This window comes from Cajanus cajan, chromosome 6, assembly GCF_000230855.2.
Source record: "Cajanus cajan strain Asha chromosome 6, NIPB_CcT2T_4, whole genome shotgun sequence".
NCBI classification, from domain to species: Eukaryota; Viridiplantae; Streptophyta; class Magnoliopsida; order Fabales; family Fabaceae; genus Cajanus; species Cajanus cajan.
In genome coordinates, this window is record NC_138522.1 from 48951178 (window position 1) to 48976871 (window position 25694).

General features: G+C 32.3%; 3 protein-coding genes across 6 annotated transcripts; 1 reads left to right on the forward strand and 2 right to left on the reverse strand.

Moving 5' to 3' along the window:
* Window positions 1–4109, reverse strand: LOC109797727 (homeobox protein ATH1). 4 transcript variants are annotated; one of them, XM_083077461.1, is made up of 7 exons: window positions 4001–4109; window positions 3120–3255; window positions 2911–3006; window positions 1400–2651; window positions 598–950; window positions 427–487; window positions 1–310 (listed from the first exon to the last, which is right to left on the reverse strand). In XM_083077461.1, exons 4-7 carry the CDS (start codon window positions 2519–2521, stop codon window positions 146–148), a joined length of 1701 nt encoding a protein of 566 aa, XP_082933587.1. In that variant the 5' UTR covers window positions 2522–2651; window positions 2911–3006; window positions 3120–3255; window positions 4001–4109; the 3' UTR covers window positions 1–145. The 4 variants fall into 4 exon arrangements, with proteins under 4 accessions (XP_082933587.1, XP_020213435.1, XP_020213437.1 ...); XM_020357846.3 differs by lacking the exon at window positions 4001–4109 and adding an exon at window positions 3485–3981; XM_020357848.3 differs by lacking the exon at window positions 4001–4109 and having other exon boundaries at window positions 1400–2253; window positions 2359–2651; window positions 3120–3981.
* Window positions 4110–11891: 7782 nt separating this feature from the next.
* On the reverse strand, window positions 11892–12942 carry LOC109798081 (abscisic acid receptor PYL2). Its single transcript, XM_020358288.3, has one exon. It carries the CDS (start codon window positions 12632–12634, stop codon window positions 12038–12040), a length of 597 nt encoding a protein of 198 aa, XP_020213877.1. The 5' UTR covers window positions 12635–12942; the 3' UTR covers window positions 11892–12037.
* An 8540-nt stretch (window positions 12943–21482) lies between these two features.
* LOC109796116 (transcription factor MYBS3) lies at window positions 21483–23254 on the forward strand. Its single transcript, XM_020355755.3, has 3 exons — window positions 21483–21983; window positions 22344–22543; window positions 22873–23254. Exons 1-3 carry the CDS (start codon window positions 21719–21721, stop codon window positions 23035–23037), a joined length of 630 nt encoding a protein of 209 aa, XP_020211344.1. The 5' UTR covers window positions 21483–21718; the 3' UTR covers window positions 23038–23254.
* Window positions 23255–25694: the final 2440 nt, after the last annotated feature.

Sequence of the window (25694 nt, forward strand, 5' to 3'; positions counted from 1 at the left end):
TAGACAGTGAAATAAATGGCGCATTCTATTTTCTCAAGGCGAGTCATGGATATCATCATTAGTAATAGACCCAAAACCACGCGGAAATTGACTTCAGTTGTGCTGTTTTGTATTTAAATTAAGAAAATGGTCCATTTTTGTTCCTTTAGTTTACATTAAACCTTTGATTACTGATGCTTATCCTGTTTCCGTGGCTGCTCTGCAATCCTTCTTCATTCCGACAAGCCTTTCTTTTATTCATCTCAGCATACATCTCTTCAATCATAGGTTTCCACAGCCGAACACGAGCATTTATAAACCAATTCGATACCTGTTCAAAGGCACAGTGGATGACACAACCAAACAAGCATACTAGATCGTTCCTCTTTAAACAAACAAATAACAAGGACGTAGCATGAGTAGTTAATACGAATATAATACTAATACCTGGCTTCTTGTCAACCCACTTTTTACTGCAAGCAAATGCTTCTCTGCATCTTTAGGATACCTGAAAAATCCTTCAGTCAAATTCTATAAATATACTCATGAATCATGATTGAAGTATAAAATAAATCCATGAAAGAGGTATGTTCTGTATGTTCTATAGTTGAAACTCACGGATGAAGGAAATTCTGAAACATCCAAGCCCGTAGAACTGAGACAGATCTTTCTGGCAAGCCTCTTTGGGGCCTCCACAACTGATCTTTTCTTTTCAACTGCTGGAGTGCCCATTGCTTTTGAAGGAATGAAGTTTCAACAGACCATTCATTCTCTTCTGAGAAAGAGTTGTCGAAACTTGATCCCATGGCAAGAATATAATTGCTAATCCTCTCTCTTAAGTCCCTGTAAAGGATAGAGATGGTTTGAAGAGCAAAATGTGAATGTATTTGCGGGTCCAGCTCTGTTGCGGCGTGGAATGCCGATACAACAGTGTGTATCTCATCCAAACACTGGCTATATCGATTGTCCACCTAAGTAAAAAAGAACAGAACATTGCTAATTGCATCATTGCATGACAAGATTTCAGGATCAAAAGAGAAAACTTTCATGTTCTACTGTTAAACTTCACTTTTCTGGTTACCAGAACATTATTATGGTCCAATTTAAGTAATTTATTTGACATAACATGAATATGAATAGAGAAAAGTGCAATGACATTGAGTGAAAAACCTCTATAAACACACGAAAGTAAAATGAATTGAACTAAAATCAATTTATGCATTTAACTTTTATAGAAACTCTCTCATCTAAATTCTCTAAAAGTTGAAGTTCATAAGTTGATTTTACTTTATGATTGACTTAATTCATTTTATGTCTTATTTTCTTCTCTTATAAATATTTACAAAGAAGCTTATCTAAACATGACCATTGTCTATGAGACCATGACCAAAATTGAGGAAATTTAAGAATAGTGTCATACCAGTTGTAGAAGTGTCAGCAATTGGGCTTTCTTTGATTCAGTGGCATGCCTTTGTAATGGAGACTCTGCATGAGTTTCATACACGGAATTTGCATTGTGATCTATCAGTATCCTTCTCTTGAGTGGGAAAGCTGAAGTTGACTTGTTCCCACCTGATCTATTAGCAGCAGCTGAATAATTTAACTGTTCTAAATTTTCAAATGAATATCTTGCAATTTGAGCAAGTATTTCTTGAATCCCAACAAGGTATCTTGACTCCAGTACTTCTGGTGAAAACTGTACATATTTATTACCACCCAAATTCATAGAAAGCTCCCTACTGCTGCTGCATGAGGCTTGTTCCAAGCCTGACATGGTTCCATTCATGCATGGGGTCACATTAGAGCAACTCACCTCTGAGCACTGTCCTGCGGTTGTAGACGATGCAAGACTTAGAGAAAGTTCCTTGCTAAAGTTAGAGGAATGGTAAGCATGATTGGACATGTTTGCAACATTTGATAATGGCCATTCATCTGGATCCAGGTTTCCTACTATTGAAGAATAAGGCTGACACACAGTTGCATCAATCTCTGGAGTCTTAGGAAACTTGTTAGCATTCCACTTGCTAGGGACTTCATTGTAACCACAGTCCTCAAAAGCTGCAGCCAAAGGGTTTGAAGAACCATGCAAAATGTTGAAGAATGGCGCCAGTGGCCCCATTGAGCAGAGTGCGGGAGGCAAGGCTTCTGAGTTCTCTAAATTTTCTTCAAGACCAATTCTAGCAGCGAGAATGGCAGCAAGGGAAGAGGGAGTAATTGGCATTCCTCCAACTAAATTCTCTTGAAGCTCACTGTTCTCCATGGGATTTGAAGCATCTGCCACAATAGTCTTTCCTTGTGAGGCAACTAATGGACTAGAGTTGGCAATAATTGAAGGATTAATGAAGCAAACATCAGCATGGACATTGCTTATAAGTTCACCTTGCTCTCCAGAAAGCATTGGAATTCCATTTATGATGTTGGTTTGATTGTTAAGGTCAAGTGAATAGCACTGAATGAGAGGATTTGAGGTGGAATGTTGGGAAATTTCATCTGTTACTGTAGCATCTCGGCCAGCAATGTACATATCAGTCTCCATCAGCATAAGCAGTAATTAGTAAATTGTAACAAGAGGCTCTTGATCTTGCAGTGGTCTTTCAGAAAAGCTTTACTTCAATAGTGGTATGATCCTTCAATAGAGTCTAGTCATCCGAAGAGAGAAAAGGAAAATGGACCTACATAACAAGAAAACATCCCCACCATAAACTAGAAAAGAAATTTGGAAGGAGAAACGGAGCAAATGGTTAAATAATTATGCAGCATGCGACTTAATCGAGCGTCATTTCAACATTCAAAATAGATGATATGCTGAAAGAAGAAAGAGAAAATCGATCAAAGAATGCTCTTAGCTTAGTTATAAAATATCAACAACGAACAGCCAAATGAATTCATGAAAAGTATCAAACCAAAATGATGCGAGCTAGCACAACCAACCTGAGATTTTTCATCACCCAACAAAGCAAGCGAAGCCACTAAAACATGAGACATTAAACAACTCCTTCCCAAGATATTTTGTCCTTTGAGAACCTACTATAATGTAAAAAGAAAATGCAAAAGAACCGCAGTGGCAAATAGCAAGGTTATTTGTGTTGAAAACAATAAAAGAAATGAAGGCATTCCAAAGTCCAAACTCGGAAACTTACATCATGCCAAATGAAAGACCAGCACCAAAGTTGTGCAGTTGTGCTGATTTCTTTTGCATGAACAGAAGCATCTTTTCCTTCAAGCATCCCAACCCCAAAACACGAGTTTTATTTTCTTAGACCCCATCAAGATATCCTGCACCACCCTCTTTGTCAAATCCTTAACACTAAGAAACACAAAATGTTGCCTATCTAGTCTTGCACATTAAAGACAAGAAGTTGAAGTAGAAAAGCAGCAAAAGGAAGAAAGTGAGTATAAAGTCCAAGGGAAAAAGAGAAACAAAAGGGGGAGTGTTGAAAATGAATGGAAAAATAAAAATGGCATAAATTAAGAGGGAAAGGTGAAAGAGGGGAAGAGGGAAGACATTAGTGTTTGGTGCACTGCAGTGGCACTCATTTGTGTTGCAGGCTTTGCTGGGCCCATCTTTTCCCTCTCTCTCTCTTTCTCTCTGATCTCTTTTGTCCTCCTCAACACCCCTTATTATCTGTTTCCCTGCAATCATCATAATCAAAATATCTGGATTCTCTCTGTTCAAACTCCTGTTCATGGCAGGTAGCCTCAGAAACATTTTCAGAGAAAGGGGTTTGCTTTTTAGCTATTTTAAAACAAGAAGCAAATGTGACGAGAAAGGAGAGTAAATAAAGAAATGAGCTTCAGAGCTTTCCCTTCGGAATGTAACAACTAAACGCACAAGGCAAATGAAATGAGAGGGACAGAGAAAGGGAAACACTGTTAGAGCCTTATAGCAGTGTCCTTGGTGGTGACCAGATACAGAGAGCTGAGATTCAAAGGTGAGGTAAGCAAAGCAACCAATGACGACAAATTTTCACGAATTTATTGTTGTTATTACCGATAAGTAGATTACACTACGGAACCCAACCTGGTATCAACTCTTTATTGGTTGCAACTTGCATGGCACTTGCCAGTTTGTATCTTTGCATGAGCAAACCCATGACTTCATACAGCAGTATAACTTTGCATATCGGGTAATTACCAAAGCCAACAACCACAAACTCTATATTCATTGTGCAAATGCAAACAGTGCCACTAGACATGTGACATGTCATTTTTTTTTTCTCTCGCTTAAATTATCAAATAAAATTAAAGTGTGATTTTGTGAGGTAAACATGACTTCTGTCTGAAGTCCAGCTATTTAATAGACAGATGCTAGCGTCGGGGAGCATGGCATATCCCCACGGTGCAAAAGTAATATAGACCTTCAGATGTGTAGATGAAAATTTTATTCTTACGATTTCAGTAGCACCAGCTGTATTGAAATAAACTTTAGTTTTATATTTAAAAAAAAAATCACGTGTGACAAGAAAAATCAAAAGTCTTCACTTACAGTAAATTAGAAAGTTAAATAAATTAAAATTGTAACCAAACTCCGAAAAGTTTACATGATAGAATAATATATTTAAATTTTTTCTAACATTCAAAATAAAAATTATATTAATGGATCAACTTTGATTTATTTTTTTTGTGGAATGTATTACCATCGATAAATCTTGCTATTTATGAATATAGTTATTCAAAAATTATTACTCACATTTGAATTAAATAAGATACTATTTACATTTTAATAGCATATATTTAATAAAATTTAAATTTAATATATTATAATACTTCTTATTTTTTATATAAAAAAATCATACACTTTTTTTCCCTAATTACAATAAATAGGTAGTTACTTTCAAATATATTAATTACTATTTTTTTTTATATCCTCATACAAATGAATGCATTTATCAATATATTAATAATACAAGTGACACTAATAAGTGAAAAAATATATTTTTTGAATTAAGTATAGTATCATTTAATGTTATCACTAGTTAAATTAATCAAATTCAAAAATATTTTTGAAATAAATTTAATTCTATTACATTAATAATGAAAACTATCAATCATAAAGAGATGTTAGGTATGTGGAATATTTTTGCATTTTTGAGAATCTTAATTTAATTTCTTATATTTGGTAGTTATTTAAAAAAAATCATTTGAAGTATAATTTTTCAGGAACCACTTTTATTCTACTTTTTCACAAAAGCATTTCTATAAGAGGAAGTAAAAATCTAACTTTTTTGAGTTAGAAAAAAGTTTAATGTATATAGAAAAAATCATAACATCCTTTTTTTAAAATAGAAAATATTTCTCTTTCTCTCTCCTTTTATTTTTCCTTTTCTCTCTCACTCCCGCTCTCTTATCTAATTTGTAACATTTTTGAAAGTTTAATGTGGATGGATGCAAGCATGGAAGAGCTTGACATGTCACTCATGGTGTGAGAATAATATAAGCGATTCGATTTATAAATCGTTAGTTTATAGGTTACAATTTCAATAGCATCGATCATAGAAGATAAAATTTAGCTTCATACTCTTAAAAAGAAAATTAATGTGCAGTGAGAACACACTCAAATAAACATCTTTAAAATATAATAACATTAAAAAATTAAATAAACAAAAATAGCCATCACATTTCAAAAAGTTTACATGATATAGCATTTTTTTTCTTAGAATAGTGGATCTACAAAACTGGCTTGTAAGGTGAGAGTTGTTTTCCACTTATATACTATTTAATTGCATAATTTTTAGTCAATATAAGACTTGGGTTTTTTCCAATACACCTCCCTCACGTCTAGCACTACTGGGTTTGGTACGTGGATAAATGGTAGGTGACACTTTTTAATGATTTAGGATTGACGGGACTTGAATGCACTCCTTCATGTCCATGGTGCATGTATCAATGAATGGTGGGTAGCCCATTTTTAAGAATCTATGATAGCTCTGATACCATCTTAAAATAGTGGATTTAAACTTAATTCAACCCTACAAAACTGACTTGTAAGGTGAGAGTTGCTTTCCACTTATATAATATTTAATTGCCTAATCTCTAGTCTATGTGAGACTTGAATTTTTTTCAATATTTTTAATATTTAAAATTTAAAAAATATATAAATGTTTTAAATTTGATTTTTAAGGGATGTATTAACATTGCATTTTTTTATTATTATTATTATTATTATTATTATTATTATTATTATATATATATATATATATTTTTTTATAATAATTTTAAAAAAATTATTTTGTGAGCAAAATAATTGAAAATATTTTATAAAATTATGTGATTAATTTTAACAATATTCATAACAATTTTTAAAATAATAATGATTAAACATGTAAATCAAGAAATAAATTATTAAAGTGTAACATATTTATATTTATTAAGTGAGAAAAGTGATTATCTTAGCATAAAGATGAGAGGCGGTGTAATACTTGCATTTGCATATTTTAGAGGATATTAGTATAAATAATGTTTTAGTAATATTTTTTTAATAAAAGTTAATAAAACTTAAGCAAAAAATTTAAAATAAATAAATAAAGTGTCATATGTTAAAATTTATCAATGGAGTAAAATATATTTTTTAATATAAGATGAGAGAACAATGTAGTATTTATATCTTTTGAGAAAGGAGTATAATTCACTCCTAAAATAATAATACAAGAGAACATTTTTAAAATAAAAAATATTTTAATAGTTCAATTGTTTAAATAAATTTATAAACATTTTTATGTAAAATAAATTTATTTATTTTAATATTCTCATAATTTAAATTTTGCATTATATAAAGATCATGTTAAACTTTTGCTTTAATTTATGTTACATTATTATATTTCTGAAAATAATAAATATTTTTTACAAAAATATCTTTTATTAAAATATTTTTATTTATTCAAATTCACGTGATTTATTATATTTGTGATTTTATTCCAAAAAAATACTTATTCATAAATATTTATAAAAAAAATAATCTAAGAAGGATTTCATATATTTTTAAAATTAATTAAAATAAAATATTTATATTTATATTTATATTTTATGCATAATAAATATTTTGTGCCCCTTTCTTTATTAATCACTTATTGAACAATATTTACCTTATTTTAGGAAGAAAAAGGTAGCACGTAGTAGTTGAGTTTAAAACATTTTTGCGTGGTCTATATGTTAACTCTGAATTGGCAAGGACAAAAAAGGTTACAAAATCTTGTGATGAATACGATCACTTCACTTGCGACCAACCTCGAGGAACACGTGACTATGAAGTGTGAAGGACAACCGCGTAAAACCTGCATCAATGAATTAGTCTATTTAAAACTTTTGATAAAATATTCATTTTTATTTAAAGTTCAAAAGACATAAATATTTTCCATTGATAAAATTAATATTTTTCGTGATATTTAAGTAAATCTTTGATTTACTATATGTTTATTAATTATGAACTTCACTAGTTCATCAATATGTCTTTCTTTAATAATTATGAAAAAAATGTCTGAAATATAATTAAAATCACCTCATCATTTTTATGTTTACGTACCACGTTCATGAAAATAACCACTTAATAAAATTAACATTTTTATTGCGTCATTTTTTCGGATGCATAATCATAAAATTATTTATATAAAATTTTAACAAAAATAATAGATTGATGCATGTACGAGTAAGGCCTTTCGGCCATAACTTTCGGTACAGACATACCCTTCAGCAAGTGTGCAAAAAAGGCCTTTCGGCCATGTCTTTCAGCTCGGCTATACCTTTCGTCTCGGTAGTACCCTTTGGCATAATAATAAAGGGTAACCTCGAGGACGTGGCTCACTCCTCCCCGACATAGCCGAACGGCGACACAACCCAAGGATCGGGGTCAGAATAGTCCACGCCCGTTCAATCTGTTGCACTTATATGTGATATTTCAAAAGGAAATAGTCCACATTGCTTGGTCCACCTATATGTAGAGCCTTTATATATTAAAGTGCTCCTTGTGAGCCCATTGTAGTTCAAATCTGTTGATTTGCCCCCCCTCGTATCCAAAAATATTTTTTATTTTTGATTACATTAATTTTTCTTAAAATTAATTAAAGAAACCTTATTCGAATATGACCGTTTTTCCATTTCAAAATTCAAACTTCATTCTGTTTTGAAAAACCGATCAAATCTTATCACTAAAAATTCGGATCAGATCCTTTTAGGGTTACTGAGACTCTATACATAAAGGATGCGACATTTGTTTGTTAACCTACCCGAATACTTTTCTCTGCCTCTCTCTGAGTTCTCAAAACCTCGACTGCCAGTTCTGCTCCTCGTTACTGAGAAGACCCTGCTGTATCCTGGGGGGCTTGCGCGTATACCGCGAATAAGTCCTTAAGGTCAGTGCTATCACACGCCTCAAGGGATTTTACTAACGTTGTTGTTCAGTGTTTCAGGTTTCAGCTTCATTCAACTTGCGTCTGCCATTTCAATTACTACAACTAGTCGAGGGCCGAAAGGATTGTGTTGCTTGAATTGTCGGGGCCCGAAATGATAGTTTTCGGTTGCCAACATCCAATCGGCACTCACAACAACCGAAGGCACCCCAAAGGGCGATTCAAAGGATAAGTGACCTATAAAAGAATTATGAGAAGTTAATAATGCGTATAAGACGATTAAGAGCGTATTACCTAATTCGGTAAACTTAGTATATGGCCATAGAGGATGAGGCCATTAATGTCACTATAAATAGTTCACATCTCGAGGTAATGTCACTGTTCATTAATTACTATCGACATTTGTGTTTGTCCTGACTTGAGTGTCGGAGTGCCTTTTGCAAGTATCCCCCTCGCCAGAATATTTGATTGGAGCTCTCGTTAGGCCTTCAAAGTACAAGAAGATTACTATAATGTGTCCTTTAGATAGGTACAATGCATAATATTATCAAGCAAATTTTTTATTATTTAGATTAAATTATAAGTCTATCTATAATTTTTAATATGTGTTTTTGATTTTTCTAATTTAATTTAATTTATGAATTGATGATGACATGACACCTTACTAATATTGCAACTCACATATACTAGAATATAATATAATAACATAAATCAGTAATGTGGCACTTGAAAAATAAATTTGGTTATTTACTTTATTTTTTTCATCTGATAAACAAATTTTTATTATTGAATATATATTTTTATCTAATAAATATAAACACAGAATATAAATATTAATATATTTTCGTACAATAAAGAATATAAGTTTTATAATATTCAAATAGTAATATAACATTACATGTGTACTAAAAAAACGAGAAAAATATAATTTAAAAACACTTAACAAAATAATTGTATTTTCATATTATATTAATAGATACATTTGTTACTATATGATATTTTTGTAGTGTATTTTTGTCTGACACAGTAACATATATGATATAGTGAGAAATTTTATGCTTGGGAGGGACAGCTTCTTGCATAACATAACAATGGTTTTGTATCAACGTGCAATATATATATATATATATATATATATATATATATATATATATATATATATATATATATATATATATATATATATATATATATATATATATATATATATATTTAGTCGGGTAAAACATTTGATTTTGGTTTCTATAAAAGAAGTTTTTAATTTTTTATCTTATAAAATTTAGAATTATTATTTTTAATTTTTATTATTATATAATATATTTAGTTAATTTATTTTTTTTTAAAATGTTAAGTGTTCATCTTGGATGTTATCTATAATTGTTAGTGATGTTATATTAGTGTGTGATACTTATAATTTTTTTTATAATTATTTAAAATACATGTTATTTATTTACCTTAAAAATATCATTATATACTAAAAATAATGCTTTTAAGAGAAATGAATATAAAATATATATATATATATATATATATATATATATATATATATTTTAATGATTAAAATTAAAATTTACTCATTTTATATAAAAATAATAATATTTTACAAATTTTAGAAAAATAAAGATTTTTTTTACGGTAACTAAATTAAAATATGTTCATTTTATGAGACAAAAAATATATTTAAATTAAATAATAATAAATTATTTATATTAAAAAATTTGTTGTAATATTTTGTATAATATTAACCTATAATATTGAAAGATATACCGACTATAAGGTGAATTAATGTTGAATAGTGAGTGGGCCCAGAAGTTCAGATTGCAGAGATGGACTTGTTATTTGTGAGGGGTGGGCAGCATTAATACAGCCCGTGGCCTAGTTGATGGCCCTTTTATATAAAGGGTTACACAAAGCCCATATATGACCTTGTCTTCATTACATAATGAGCCATGTGATGTGAGCATTCTTCACCGGCTCGTCTACATCAAGTACCAATAACATAGTTGACCACAAGTCCCAAAAATATACAAGATAAAAAAGTATAAATAATAATGAACTATTTATAATGTTAGAATGTTTATGTATAATTGTTAAAAAAATATAATTTGATCTTCCCCTCAAAATAAAGTTATAGTTCCACTCTTGAAAGTGTTGAATATGTCACTTCTTGAGATACTTTGATAAGAAGAATTTTATAACTTCATATAAAGGTTTTTTGATTTCTTTGACAGATCTTTGATCTAAATTTATCCTTTGTTGATTTAATCTTTGTTTCGTGACGTCTTTCTTCATCCTCTTTAGGTCTTTCACTTTTTAATTATTTGTTCTTCAAGGTTCATTAATGGAAGTTGATAAGATTGACTCCAAATAGATCCATTTTAGCTAAATCCGCGAGAGTAGCATATCAAAACATTTTTTTATCGTAGAAAACAATCTCGCGTTGATATTCATGCTGAAGGCCAAAAGGAAAATATATGGCAGTTTATTAATTAATTAAAGTACACTCAGTTTCTTTTGGTTGAGAAGAGCAGTCATCATAAAAAATAAAAAAGACAAATGGAAAATAGCTCTAACACAAAGAATATATAATCGAGAAAGAACGAATAGAAAATGGAAAATATATACGTTCATGTTAATTACCTCTTCATTCTTCATTTCAAATTTGAACATTAAAAAAGATACACCATCAATCGTTTTTGTTTTTATTTCAATCGTCAATAATAATAAAATGAAAAAAAAGTAATGCAAAAGACAGTCAAATAAACAAAAAAATCCTTTCCAAAAATAATTGCTTTATTGGAAAGATTGGGAGGTTAAGTTAAAACTTTATTTATTTCACTTTCTTTCTTTTATTATTAAGATTCAATAGATATATTTATCCCTTATACTAAGTTAGGATTTGGTTTAGGGACAGGACAAATTGAATCCAATTAAAAATGTTTAATTTTTAAGTAACATTTATGAATATTCTTGATAACATTTATGATTAAATTTAATCATTTTTAAAAAACATGATTCCTAAGATTCATGATTTCTTAGAGTCACGACACTCGGGCATAAAAAAAAACTCCTTCTACCAAACACTCATTTAGAAAAATAAATAATATTCTTTCTTCTTCATTTCATTTATTTCTTCAAAATTTTAATAGAAAAAGTGAAAGAAAAAATATAAAGCATCTTGATCTATTTAGATGCTAACCTTTTGTTTTCTTCCATTTTTATATATAAGAAAAAAGGTATAAAATTATTTGAATAAGGTTATCTATATCACCTTTTCTTTATTTTCTATTTATTTTTATATAATTTGAAATGTATAAAAGACATTAAATAACCATCATGAAAAATATTTATATCATTTATACATCTAAAACTATAATAATAAACAAGAAAGGAAGAAGATCTAATTCGTCATAAAATATAAAAAAAATTATAAAAATGATATTCTAATATTTTTTGAAGTGAAATATTGTAATTAATTAATGTTTATTATTATTATTATTATTATGTAATATTGTAATATAATTTGAGGCACAGACACAGTAGTAATTATTGTATGAGAAGATATAAATATAAAAACATAAGAGAAGTAAAATAATTTTAAAGAGGGAATAGAGTTGAAAAGTTGTAGGTTGGAAGTTGCAAGCAAAAGCATGCAGGAGTAATTATGGAATTAATACAATAGTGAATAGTGATGGTAGAGAAAGTGAAAGGTGGGTTCAGTGCAGTATGGGAGTGGTAGCCATAGCAACGTGGGCGAGTTTCTGAAGGTTAAGCTTGACGACAGTGTCAACAAACATCTTAGTATCGACACCGGTGTTCCCTGGGGGGATGTCGACAACGTAAGACTCCAACACAATGGTGTAGACCTTACCCTCTCTGTTGAACTCGTTGACGGAGGTGACGGAGCGATAGTTGTGGAGCCTGTGCTCGCCGCCCACCACGCGGAAGCTCAGCAGCTGCTTCTCGTCGTCAAGGATCTCCAGCCTCTCCGTGCTCGTGGACGCCGGCAGCCCCGACACGACGGTGACCTCTCTGATGCTGCCCACGCCGCCGTCGCCTGACCGCATGTTGCAGCTCTTTATGAAGTGCTTGTACTTCTGGGGGTTCTCGAAGCTTCGGACCAGGGGCCACACCGTCTGCGCCGGAGCCTCGATACGCTGCGTTATGATGGACGTGCAGATTTCTGGGGAAGGATCGAACTTGTGGTGCGTCTTTATGATGCTTTCCAGTTCGCTGAATTCCTCTGGGGTTAGCCCCACCACAGTGCTACCTTCTGCTTCTGATCCTGATCCTGATCCTGATCCTGAGGCCATAACAATCTCTATTAAGTTTTAACACGCTCTCTTTATTTCTTTAATTTTCCTTCACCCTTCTGCTTCTCTATGCAACCTTTCTCTTTCCCCATCCATGAATACTGAGTGAACTCAATCAAATCACACAACTCTCTAACTGACGTGACTCTTATTTATCTTTCCTTCACCCGTTAAGACAACTATGCCCTTCCAAAAACCTCTATTTAAACCATAAATTACTTTGCTAACAACATACTTGCCACTTGGGACAAACAAAATCCAATATTAATTTCTGCTGCTTGCATCTAACTAAATTTATGCCATCATGGAACCATGAATTTAATTTTAATTTCTTATCCCGTAACTTCAAGTTCTCGTTACAAAATATTAGCTGGGAACACGTTAATTAATCGTTTAGTCAGGGAAACAATTAATAATTAATCCAAAAAACAAATAGTGGATGGGAACTGGGAAGTGGTCGCATTCATTAATTGGAAAAGGAGAGGGAAAAGGAAAAGGGTGAAGTGGAGATAGAGAGATACGGGCTTCATGTGAACTCTTTAACCAACTCTCACCCTCATCTCCACTGGACCCACTATTCCTCCTGCAATATTGGTTTTCACTCATCTCAATTATTTATTATGACTTATGTTATGACCCACATCATCTGTGTTTTTATTGCTATAATATAATGTTTGTTTTTACCAACATCATACGTAGTCACCTGTGCTTTTGAATTTTCATGGTGTATCTTTTTTAATGTTCAAATTTGAAATGAAGAATGAAGAGGTAATTAACATGAACGTATATATTTTCCATTTTCTATTCGTTCTTTATCGATGATATTTTCTTTGTGTTAGAGCTATTTTTCATTTGTCTTTTTTTATTTTATTTTAATTTTTTATGATGATTGCTCTTCTCAACCAAAAAAAACTGGGTGTACTTTAATTAATTAATAAACTGCCATATATTTTCCTTTTGTTCTTGTTTACGGTGGAATTTGTTTATTATGGATTCTTTTTACTTAGATTAGTACACCAAGTGTTTCAATTCAGACATATGTTTCTCGGATTATAATGAAAAGGAATGAAATAGAATGATCAATAATTGCTGGTCTCTAAGCATTCGTCAATGATTAATAAGTAGTTATTTCCATGCACGTAAACACTTAGATGAACATAATGAACAATAATGATATTAGCAATACAAATCATGGTTCACTTTTACAAGGTTTAGAACAATACAACATTGATGATGATCGAACATTACAAGATTGAAAACAAGAAACTACGCTAATTCTACTCCTATAAGAAGAAAATGAAAATGGCCGAGAAAGAATCATACCCAAAAACAATTCCATGCACGAAAGTCATAGCGCAGACAGAGAGTGCTTCAGAGTATAGTCTTAGTATGAAATTTCCGACCCCTGTGAAGATGCCCAACTCTCAGATTTATAGGATTTAACTGCGAGCAGTTAATTCGTGGGGATTATCGTGGGTGAGTATAACCGCTAGCCACTACGTCGCGCTTATGCGGGTTTAAGAGATAACTACCTTTAACCGCTCTTCCCACGTGTTTTATATTTTTCGATTCTTAGTTTCTGCTACCTTTCTCGATGTCCGACCCCTTTTTTAGAGGCCTATGATAACCCCCTTCCTTTCTTTTCGAGCATTCATTCTCTTGGATTAGACTCTCGAGTGCAAACAATTAAATCCCCTGATACAATCTTAGTAAGTGTTGACCTTTCTCTACTTCAAGCAGTTCTCACAAAAACCCCCTTTTTCGAGTCATATGGCTTTCGAGTAACCCTAACAAATGCCCCCCTAGGAATTCAGTTTCAATGAACGTGCCGGATGAATAGAACTGAATTCCTATCAGGAATTATCTTCGATGCTCTCTCGAATTGTATCAGGAATTATATTCCTTCGATAAAACCCTATTTCTGACCCCTATTTAATGTGACGACTGTTTTGATGTGATATTAACTGCCCTGACGGCGCGTGCTTGCGTATTTTCCCAAGTTTCATCATTGTGAAACTGTTTTTTGGCGGTCGTTTCTAACGCTCATTTTAAATTTTGAATTAACTGATGGGCCTGTTTTACCTTAGGCCCGTTAAAAGCCTTTTTTACCCTAACGTTAAAAACTACTTTCACCATCGCCTTCCTTTGCGCCTAAGTTTCCTTGCTTTTCTGCTTTGCCCTGTTTCTCAATCTCCTTCTCCGGCGATCCTTGTACCTTCGTTCCCCACGTTCTTAACTTTGCTTCTGTGCTTCAATGGCCTCTTCTGCCGCGTCTACTTCCGCCGCCGTAGCTTCTTCTATATCTTCAACTCCTACTGCTGCCTCTTCTCCCGTCTTGGCTACTATGACCACCACTCCCTTAACCACTATGGACACTGCCACTTCAACCCAGGCGGGTTCCTTGTTTAAGACTAGTGCTCAAGTGTGCAAGGTCAAAGATGGGGACGATACCTTCGTCCCTATCCCAGGCATGGAGGAGGCAAGCCTTAAAATTTATCAGTCCCAGGTACTTCTTCCTTTTACTCTTGCCAATGGTAATACTCATGCTTTTTTAGGTCCGTTTATGGGTCAAAACAAGAAAAAATTTGGGAATACTTTGTTACCTGAAGACGAGTCTTCCTTACCCTTCATCTACTCTTCGGAAATAGATTTATCTTTGTTCAACGATACCACTAAGATTTTTAGGGCTTTCCCCCCTCTTAAAGATAGACACTTTCAGTGGTTACTTTGAGTAGAACAAGCAATGGGTCCTTCTTGGGTAGAAGCTGGCATTTCTGAGTTTATTCAACTCGCCAAATTTGATCTTCATCTCTTCGATCCTCAAATGCTCCTTTCTGCAATCTTCTTTTGGAACAGAGAGACTCGTGCTTTCGAGTTCCCCTGTGGTTTTGTTGGTCCCACACTGTTAGATATCGCGGCCATAACCGGTTTAACCCCCTTAGGAGATAGATTCCACCCTGATGCTGTCGAAGAAGAAATTTCGATCAAAGAAGTTTCGATTACTTGGGACAAGAAGACTTACCTGGCCTTTATCAATGCTCATGTAGGACAACCTGGCACCCCTGTTTCAGAATCTGAACATATTGCTTTTTTAATGTAATGGTTATCCGCATGTGTCTTCTGTACTCCCTCTCTTCAGGTTCCAAAATATTATTACGTTTTAGCTCAGGCCTTACATCTTAAAAAGAAAATTTGTTTAAGTAAACTCTTGTTAGCCTCTCTGTATACATGTCTCGATGAGGCTTCGGAAAGTCTTTCTCGAGAATCTGGTCCTCAAAACCTTTCTGGGCCTCTATGGTTACTACAGTTGTAGCTGAACGCCATTTTGGAGAACAAGCTTTCACTGACTTCATCTTTTGCCCCAACGTGTGCCCTCGAAGGAGCTCGCCTCACCACACTTACTCCTCGAAAACGTCTGGTTGACAACTTCTCGAAATATATTGCTGCGATTCTCAGTTTCGAAGAATTTAGTGAGGATTTGGCTCCGTTCATACGTACCTCTTTGATAGGTCCTACTTGGCTTCGCCACAATAATCAAGTCTGGAATATGACACAGGATTCTGTCGAGATCTGGTTTGGATTCTTATCCTGGGATGTGATTATGTCTGGCATGCGTCAAAAAGATGTCAGAATTTACCCCTACCAACCTCAACTCTTCGCTCGACAATTTGGACTTTGTCAAATGAAACCTCTCCCTCTTCGATGTAAGGAAAATATAGATTCTGATATTTGTGTCGAGAGAGGGAATTACGAAGAAGTTTTGGAGTTCATCTTACGTCCTGAAAAACAACTTCACCTCACGCCTTGCTCTTTTTCTCCTTTCTTAGTTTCTCGATGTTTTCTTCGTTGGTGGTGTGAGTATCATGTTGACAAAATGATCGACTTCGATACATTTTTAGCAAAGCTGATTAATTCTCCACTTTCTTCGCAGGGTCCCAAACAAACAGGTACTTTCAAGAATCAAACTATAATTTATCAATTCGAACAATTTTTTAATGTTTGTTATCGACCTGACAATGTGCATCGAACCATCTTTGACGCTTCGGTCTCATTATCGAAAATGGTACAAAGGAACATCCGCTCAAAAAAGGTAATAAACCCTCGAGGTAAAACTGATTTCGAAAAGTTTTGTCCAAAACACATACCTCCTCTTCCGAATGCTCTCTTCGGTTTAGTTAAACATTTATCTCACCCTCCTTGGGTGAAAACCCTCGATCCGTTTTACCTCGAGCGCAAAGAGATTCCTGTAAAGAATCGAGTTACCTATGCGAGATGTTCCGTGTATGATTTTCCTCGAAGCAAATGGTGGCCACTATGTTGGGTCAATAACGTTAACCCTCCTCCTGGTAAATGTCTTTCACCACTCTTCTTCGATTTTGATTTGAACTTGTCTCATCTCTTTCTTCGAATTTTGCAGCTGCCATTCCTCAACGTGTTCCACAACATGTTGAGCAAACTCCTAATTGGGAGAGTGAGGATGATGAAGATAAGGAGACATCAAAGAAAGGTCGAAAAAGAAAGACCGCTGCTGACAAAGTTTCTTTACATTCTAAGGTACCATTCACTTCGATTTCACTCTTTACTAAAACTTTTCGATTGTTTCATCTTACCTTTTCAAGATTTTACCTTACAGAGTATTGAAACCTCAAAGAAACAAAAAGTGAGCTCAGACAGTACCAAAACTGTAAGTGAATCAACCCAAATACCAATGTTACTCTCTTGCTCACATTTCTTAATAATACAATTGTCCTCACTTTCAGGTCTCGACCACTAAAAAGCAGGATAAAGGGAAAGGAAAGATGGTAGTTTCTATTTCCAAGAAAGCCCAGAAGCCTCCGACTGTGAAGCTTCTCCGAGATGCAATGAATCGGTGTCAAAGGTAAGTTAATTTTTCTCGATTTCATTTTCCTTTTGCCATTGACTTCTCTAACACCTCTTTTTTATTGCAGGATGTTGAAGTCATCCAACTTGATTCTTCTCACGATGTGTCGAGAGATGTGCCTCTTGTTACCGGGACAACCCAACAGGTTCACTTTTCATTTTTCTATTTGGTCTCTCTCCCAAAACCTTATCCTAACCTTGTGATTTACTTGCAGTTAACCAACCCTCAACTAGATGTTGCTACGATGGCTTCAGTTTTGGCCTCGACAGAGGTCCCTCCTCAGGTTAAAGAAGACAAGGTTCCCCAATCGGAACCTCTGGTGAATGAGGAGCCTAAGCAAGAGTCTGCCCAAGGTGAAGATTCTATCACGCTCCAACCCCCCTTGAGTCCAAACAAGGGTATATTTCTTTTAACTTCACACCCTTATTGTGATTCTGAACAAAATTATCTTATATATCTATTGTCTCTTTTTGTATAGATTCGACCGAGTCTCCAAGACCCTTCACAACTTCTCCCTCAACCCAAAAGGGTACTACCTCTTCCATCCAGGGCCTTTCATCAATTCCTTCTCTAGATTTGGACTTGATGAGCTTCTTTAATGACGAGGATGAAGATATTAACAGTATCTTCGAGGTGTTTAACAATTGGACGAGTGGTCCTTCTGGGTCGGAAAAAGAAAAAGAAAAAGAAAAGGTCATCGAGCAAGGTTCTGAGACTCCATCTTATCAACCTTTGCTTGATTCTTTCCGATTGAAAGCATATGTCGAAAACCTTGATCAAGCCTTTCTCCTCCCTGCGTTTAAGACAAAAGTGGAATAGATGGTCGAAGATTTATTGTCTTATTCGGATCTTCCTCCCGAGGTTCATTCTGAGTTGCAGGAATTTATTAAGCCCTTCAGCCTCGCATGGGATCTTCGAGCTCAATGGTCCACTACCTTCCAGGAAGTGTCTCAGATTGAGATCGAAAGCGAGGACGACCGTGTTAAGCTCGAGAGCCTTCGTGAGGAGTTGACCCATCAAGAGTTCAACGACAGAAATGATTTCTTCCTTGCAAAAATTACAAAAAGAGGAGGAAGATATAGAAACAACTATCAAGGCTCTTCAACATGAATTGGACAAAACCCGCTCGAAGAAAGATGGTATCAAGGTCCAGAGCCAAGAAATCAAGCAGCGTCAAACAGGTCTCAAGATGAAGGCAAGGCCATATCTTCTCGACTTGCGAAGACCTTGGAACAGAAAAAACACTTGGAGGCTCAATGCACTGCTCGAAGGCAAAGCCTGGATGAGGCTTATAAGGCTTTCAAAGATTTTAGATCAAAATTTTGTAATAATTAGATTTCTCTTTTCTATCTTTACTTTTATTTATCCTTGAACAATCAGTATTCTACCCTTTTATGAAAGCACTTTAAGTATTTTTCATTTATTACTTTGCTTGTATTCGAATTTAATTCTTTGATCACATATGCATTGCTTGAATATACTTGCTCGACTATAAAGGGACCTTCCCAATTGTAGGACCACTTCCCTAGGTATCGAGATTTCTGATCCATGGGAAGGATCACCTTTAACACCAAGTCCCCGACTCGAAATCGTTGTGTTTTAACCTTCTTATTGTACGATTTCTCGACTCTTTCTTTTTGTCGAACAAGATTTTGCAACGCTATTAACCTTTCTTCCTCTAAAGAAATCAACTCATCATACACTAAATTCCAATAATCGTCAATAGGTAATTCGTTTTATTTCTATATATGAATTGATTGTAAGTTAATATCAATAGGAATGATAACCTCATGCCCATACACTAATTTATATGGAGTAGTTTTCGTGGCATCTCTAGGTGAATTCCTATAAGCCCATAATATTTGAACAAGAGTTTCGTGCCAACTTCGAGGCCTGCTTGATACATGCTTTTTTATTAACCCGATCACCACTTTGTTAGCAGCCTCGACTTGACCATTTGCTTGTGCATAATATGGTGTTGAAGTTATCAACTTAATCCCTCTCGATTCCGTATATTGAGCGATTTTTCGACCCGTAAAAACTGTGCCTTGATCAATAGGGATTGTTTGAGGAATCCCAAACCTTGTAATAATGTGATCTTCGACAAAATCAATTATGTCTTTTTGCTCAACTTCTTTTAAAGGAACAGCTTCGACCCATTTTGTAAAATAATCTATGGCAACCAATATATATTTGTGATTTTTCGAAGAAGGTGGGTGTATTTGTCCAATTAAATCCATTGCCCAACCTCGAAAAGGCCAAGGTTTGATGATCGAATGCAACCCACTTGCTGGTACCTTTTGTATTGGTCCATGTTTTTGACACTCTTCACAACTTTTTGCGAATTCGATACAATCCTTAATCATAGTTGGCCAATACAAACCTTTCCTCGACAAAACCCATTTCATCTTCTTTCCAGCCTGATGTGCTCCACAAATGCCTTCATGTATCTCTGCTATGGCTATATAACTCTCATGACTTCCAAGGCACCTGAATAGGATTCCATCGAAACCTCTTTTATATAATTCATTGTCTAGCAATACATAATTGAGGGCTTGGAGTTTGATCTTTCTTTCGACCCTTAGATTGAGATTTTGCAAATATTCTATCAATTCGCTTCTCCAGTCTCGTTGATTCGAGGAACCAATATTTAGAATTTCTCGATGATCTATCAATTCACTTTCTATATGCAATAGGTGCTCCAAACACTCTTAACTTACTTTATACCCTGAGGCTGTTTGGGCTAACTTATTTGCAATGACATTTGAGCCTCGAGAAATATGTTGTAATTCAACTTCATCAAAAATATTAAGCAACTGCACAACTCGAGTTTTAAATTCAATTAACTTCTCATTTAAACATTTATACTCTTGTGTTAATTGTTTGATGACTAATTGTGAATCTCCTCGAATTAATACATTTCGAGCACCCAATTCTACGAGCATTTCGAGTCCCGTTATTAGTGCTTGATACTCATTTTCATTGTTCGAGTACCTCTTGTTCGTTTTAAAGGATAATTTAGTCGGGAACCCTTCTGGGGATACGATTAAAATCCCTATTCCAGCGCCTAACTCGTGTTTCGAGCCATCGAAATATAATTGCCAAGGTTTTGTGGTTAAGTAGATGACTTCCTTTGTTTCTTTCGAGTGGTGAGCGAGAAAATCTGTAATTATTTGACCTTTAGTTGCTTTTAACGGCTCAAATGTTAGCGAATATTCAGTTAATGCAAGTGCCCATTTACCAACTCGAGAATATAAAACAGGTTTACACAACATATACTTAATCACATTACTTCGACAAAATAAATATTTCAAAAAATAAAGGATTAATATTTTAAAATAATAATTACAATAATTAACAAATAATTTCTTTAAATTTTGTAATATTTTTTTTAATGATTTTATCTAACATTATTGTTATGCAAGAACTATTCTCGTTTATTTATGCAAAATGACACTGGGTTAACACACATTTGAGAAGGCTTTCTCTAATTAACATTTATAGTAACGAAAAAATTATAGAATTTGTTCCTTATTAACACATTTTAATCGAAAGTTATCTCTTTCCCTTCTCACAGGCCTACTTATATAATTGACGAATATTTAATACTCTATCGTTTTGGTATATTCCACTTTTTTGGTATAAGAATATTCAATACTCTGGTGACTACTTACATAATTTCATTAGTATAAAGATTACTTAAGAGAGTGAGTGATATTTGTTGATTAAATTGATGTATAACTTTTTTCATATTTTAATGTACGGAGTTTGTTAATGACTGTTCTGACCTGATGGCTGATGTATGAAATGAAGAATATTTCTCTTGATCCCCGCATGCTTATTGTGCCACTTGAAAAGAAAGCTAGATTATGTATTAATAAAGGATAAGCTTTTTCTAACTTTGTCCAATTATAGTTGAAAGAGAGTACCTGGACTTGTTTCTGTTTTAGGTTTCAACCGCAAAACCTTGGGTGGGAAAGGTTCAAACCAAAAACTATGTTCTCTAATTCCAAATTTTTTAACTCCAACAAACCTTTTTACTCCCACTTTGCACGTTAACAATAGCGCCACCAAAGACCGCACAAATGTACGATTTCTCTACCTTTCTGTGTCTCTTGCTTTTATTCTCATTTCCAAGTCTATATATGCGTGTGGTGTTTGTGGGTTAGTAAGTGATATATGCGAGGGATATTCTTTGAGAAATGGGAATAGCTAGGAAATGTTCATATTGTGGTAACTTGGGTCACAATGCAAGGACTTGTAAAAGTCTCAGTCACGGACAACCAAAGCTGTTCGGAGACCAACTTGGTGGTTATTATTCTTCATCGTTACCTTCCTATTCTGCCACAAAAATAAGTCTCAGCCCCAACAACTTGTTCTCTTCCCATGTGTCCTCCTCCTTTTCCTTGCCTCCCCTGCTTCCTGCAAATCATAATTCAGATAGTTACTTCCAACACACAAAAAAAGGTTATCTTAATTTTCTCATCTGTTTTGGATTCCAATAAATTTTGGTACTTGCAAAAAATCTTTTTTTTAGTTCCTATAATTGGAAATCTTTTTTTTTCCTTCTTATTTTAGACTCTACTCTATTCAAATGTTGTTAATCAATATTTCAATAAAACTTATTTATTATTGAATTTATTCTACCAAATTTTTTCTTTATTGTTGTTATTAGTAAAAATATCATGTTAATTCTAACTAAAACTATAATTATCTTTTAATATAATGTACAAAAGCTATACAAATTTTCTAGTAACTTTGCAAATCAAAAGATGCATGGTATTTGCCCTTGTTTATTTTATAGTAATTGTGTTACGATGAACTTAGGTGTGCCGTGGACAGAGGAGGAACATCGGATATTTCTTGTAGGGCTTGAAAAGCTGGGGAAGGGAAACTGGAGAGACATATCTAGAAATTTTGTGACAACAAGAACGCCTACCCAAGTTGCCAGTCACGCACAAAAATATTTTCTCCGTCAATCAAACAATACCTTCAATAGAACAAAACATTCTTCCACCCTATTCCATGTACGTGACGTTTCTCCATTTATTTGATTTGCCACTAGTTGAATGAGTACTTGCATGCCTCAGATTACACGAATTCACAAACACTGTTATAACTCATGCTTAGTTTTTACCATTTGGCCATAGTCGGTTTTAATAACTTATTCTACACATTTTTCTGGATTACATGAAACATGCATTTTCTTTAATATTTTTTGCACATATTTTTGCATATGGGAATTAATGAAAGTAAAACCACATTTAGTTCTTGCTTTGGGGTTTGTCGACTTTAATTTAACTTTTTATCATTGCTTCAGCCAATTAACTAGCTATCGATTTTTACGTGTTTTCAGTGGCTTTCGCATCCTCATTCAGCATTGAATTGGCCTACCACTTCAACTGATTGCACTCTCCAGAGCGCGTCCCTAGATTTAGAACTTAAACTTGCAACTCCCAAGCCATTGGAGCTGGTAGATGCATACTCTGCAGGCCTTTCTAAGTTAACCACTAGTGTGTAATATTTGAAGTAGTTTTCTTAGGATATTGCTAAATTCTAAATTAAGTTAACCACTAGTGTGTGATATGGTTAAGAGCTACAAGTCAAATATTTCCTAGGCATTCATCGTGTTATATATATTTATCTTTATTTTTCACTCATTCATCTTAAAATATATCCTATTCAACGTAACTTTGTTGTCCCAATTAATTTTGATTACAAGATATTACTCTTTCTTACAGACTCAACTTATTCACTTCAAATTTAATAATAAAATAGAGGGAAGTAACAAAATTAAACTATTCTTATGCAAAAATTATATTTATCCTCCTATAATTTTCTTTTATATAACATGATCTGACGTATTTAAAACTTACATGATCATATGGTATTAAATTTAATTAATTTTGTTCATTCTTTTTTTTGTTTTAATATAGACATTAACTTTAATCTCAACCTTTTATTCAAATAATCAACCACCAAACATGTTTGTCGTCACCATTATCATTATGGGTGTAAATGGTAAACTTATCTAATAAATTAGTTAAAAAAATTATAAATCAACTAATTGAATTAAAAGTGTTTGATAAGATAAATTGGTATAACTAATTAATGTAAAATTATATGTATTTATTTAGCAATTAGAGTAAGAGAAAAACAAGTAGGTAAAATAATTTTTAAATTAATAAGGATAATTAAAAAAGAATAGAAAAAACTAAAAATTAAGTTATACACTACTTCAATTAGTCTATGGAAATAAACTATAAGGACTCATTTAATGTTCAAGATAGGATAAGATATTATATGAGAGTAGGATAGGATAAAAGTAAGATAAAAATTAACCATATCCCATGTTTAGTGCACATCAAGATAACAAACAAAAAAACATTATTACAATATATATTTTGTAATTAATATATATCAATAAGATATTATATAAATTATATTTAAATAATAAAATTTTATTTCATTAAAATTATTATTTTTAATTTAATTGATTAAAATTTTCATATTAAAAAAATATAATCTTAACTATATAATAAAAAGATTGTTTATAATATAATTTTCTTAAAATTAAAAAACTATATTTTCAAAATTATAATTATTATTCATATATTTTTCTAAATAAATATTTAAATAATAATTTTTTATTTCCATATTTTAATTAATAACACACTTTAAATTTATATGTCAAAATTATTATAATTATATATATATATATTAGATAAAATGTTGAATGTAAATTTTATGATATATATTATATAAATTAGTATTATATAATATTTATTGTTATATAATCTATAATTTGATATTTATTATTATATATGTTATATTTATTATTATTTTTTACCATTATGTATAAAATTGTAATAATTTAGTTAATAATATAATTTAAATTTACTTGTCAAAATTATTATAACTATATATAAAATAAAATGTTAAATGTAAATTTTATAATATATATATATATATTATAAATTAATATATACATTGTAATATGTAATATAGAGAAAGAATTCACTTACTTTAAGGATAAGTTTACTTGGACTTCTTTCACTCAATATCTTATATTTTACATCAAATTTTAATTATTCGACCATTAAACTAAGAGTTTTTAATGCATGAATTAAATATGAAAAATTAAAAATAAAAATAAAAATCATTTGATATTTCATTTCACTAATTCGAATTGATGGATAATTATAAAAATATTTTATATGTTGATTTGAATTAATGAAACAGAGTATCAAATAATTTTCAAATTATTTCAAACTTTGCAAACTTACTTATACATTAAAAACTTTTAATTCAAAGATTAGGTCAACAAAATTTAGTGTAAAATATGTATTATCCAGTGAAATAAGTCTAGATAAATTTGTTCTTAGAATAAGTATACCCCCTTTATAATATAATATTATATTATATATTATTATATAAATGGGTATTATATAATATATTATATATTTTATAAATTAATATTTAATTATTTATATATGCAACAAACAACAAATCATATCCTAACCGTCAAACAATCCCTAAGTTTTTAAAATAAACTATTGTACCAAACAAATTTATTTTGATTAAATTATAACTCTTTTTAGATTGTCTTCTTTTTAATTTATGCAAACCAAAATATAATTTCATAAATGTTGCATAATTACTCTTTTGATGATTTTGAATTTTACAGAGAAACATACTATTAAGACTATAAAATCACATCCTTAATTAATATATTTAGAATTATTTAAATTTCTTGAATTTAGTTGTAGATAATCAATACCATTGATAAGATTTTTAGATAAATATAATTATCCACATGTGCCTTTGTACAATCCAACAATAAATGACAATTTTTTTTAATATTTATATTATATCATGATGGAACTCAACTAAATAAAAAATGCAATACTAATGGCCTTGTGCATTTTTCAACCACAAGAAAAGGTTCAAATAGTAAAAAAAGAATTTTAACAAATAAATGAATTAATATTATGAAAATGGATGGTATATGAAGAGTTTTTTACTCAAATAATACTATTTTAAAAAATATTTACCCAAATAGCAACCGTGTAAATTTATTTTTCCAACTAACACTTTTTACTGTTCACGTTCCAAAACGGGCCGTTCTGATTCCAGAACGGGCCGATCCAGATTAAAAAAATAACACATGACAAATGG

Bases quoted from the DNA above. Each gene is read 5' to 3' on its own strand.
- LOC109798081 (XM_020358288.3), bottom strand. From the start codon at position 12,634: ATGGCCTCAGGATCAGGATCAGGATCAGGATCAGAAGCAGAAGGTAGC.
- LOC109796116 (XM_020355755.3), top strand. From the start codon at position 21,719: ATGGGAATAGCTAGGAAATGTTCATATTGTGGTAACTTGGGTCACAAT. The intron at 21,984-22,343 runs GTTATCTTAATT...CGATGAACTTAG, and splicing joins CTTCCAACACACAAAAAAAG to GTGTGCCGTGGACAGAGGAG. The intron at 22,544-22,872 runs GTACGTGACGTT...ACGTGTTTTCAG, and splicing joins ATTCTTCCACCCTATTCCAT to TGGCTTTCGCATCCTCATTC.
- LOC109797727 (XM_083077461.1), bottom strand. From the start codon at position 2,521: ATGCTGATGGAGACTGATATGTACATTGCTGGCCGAGATGCTACAGTA. The intron at 951-1,399 runs GTATGACACTAT...TTTTTTACTTAG, and splicing joins TGCTGACACTTCTACAACTG to GTGGACAATCGATATAGCCA. The intron at 311-426 runs GTATTAGTATTA...GCCTTTGAACAG, and splicing joins GTGGGTTGACAAGAAGCCAG to GTATCGAATTGGTTTATAAA.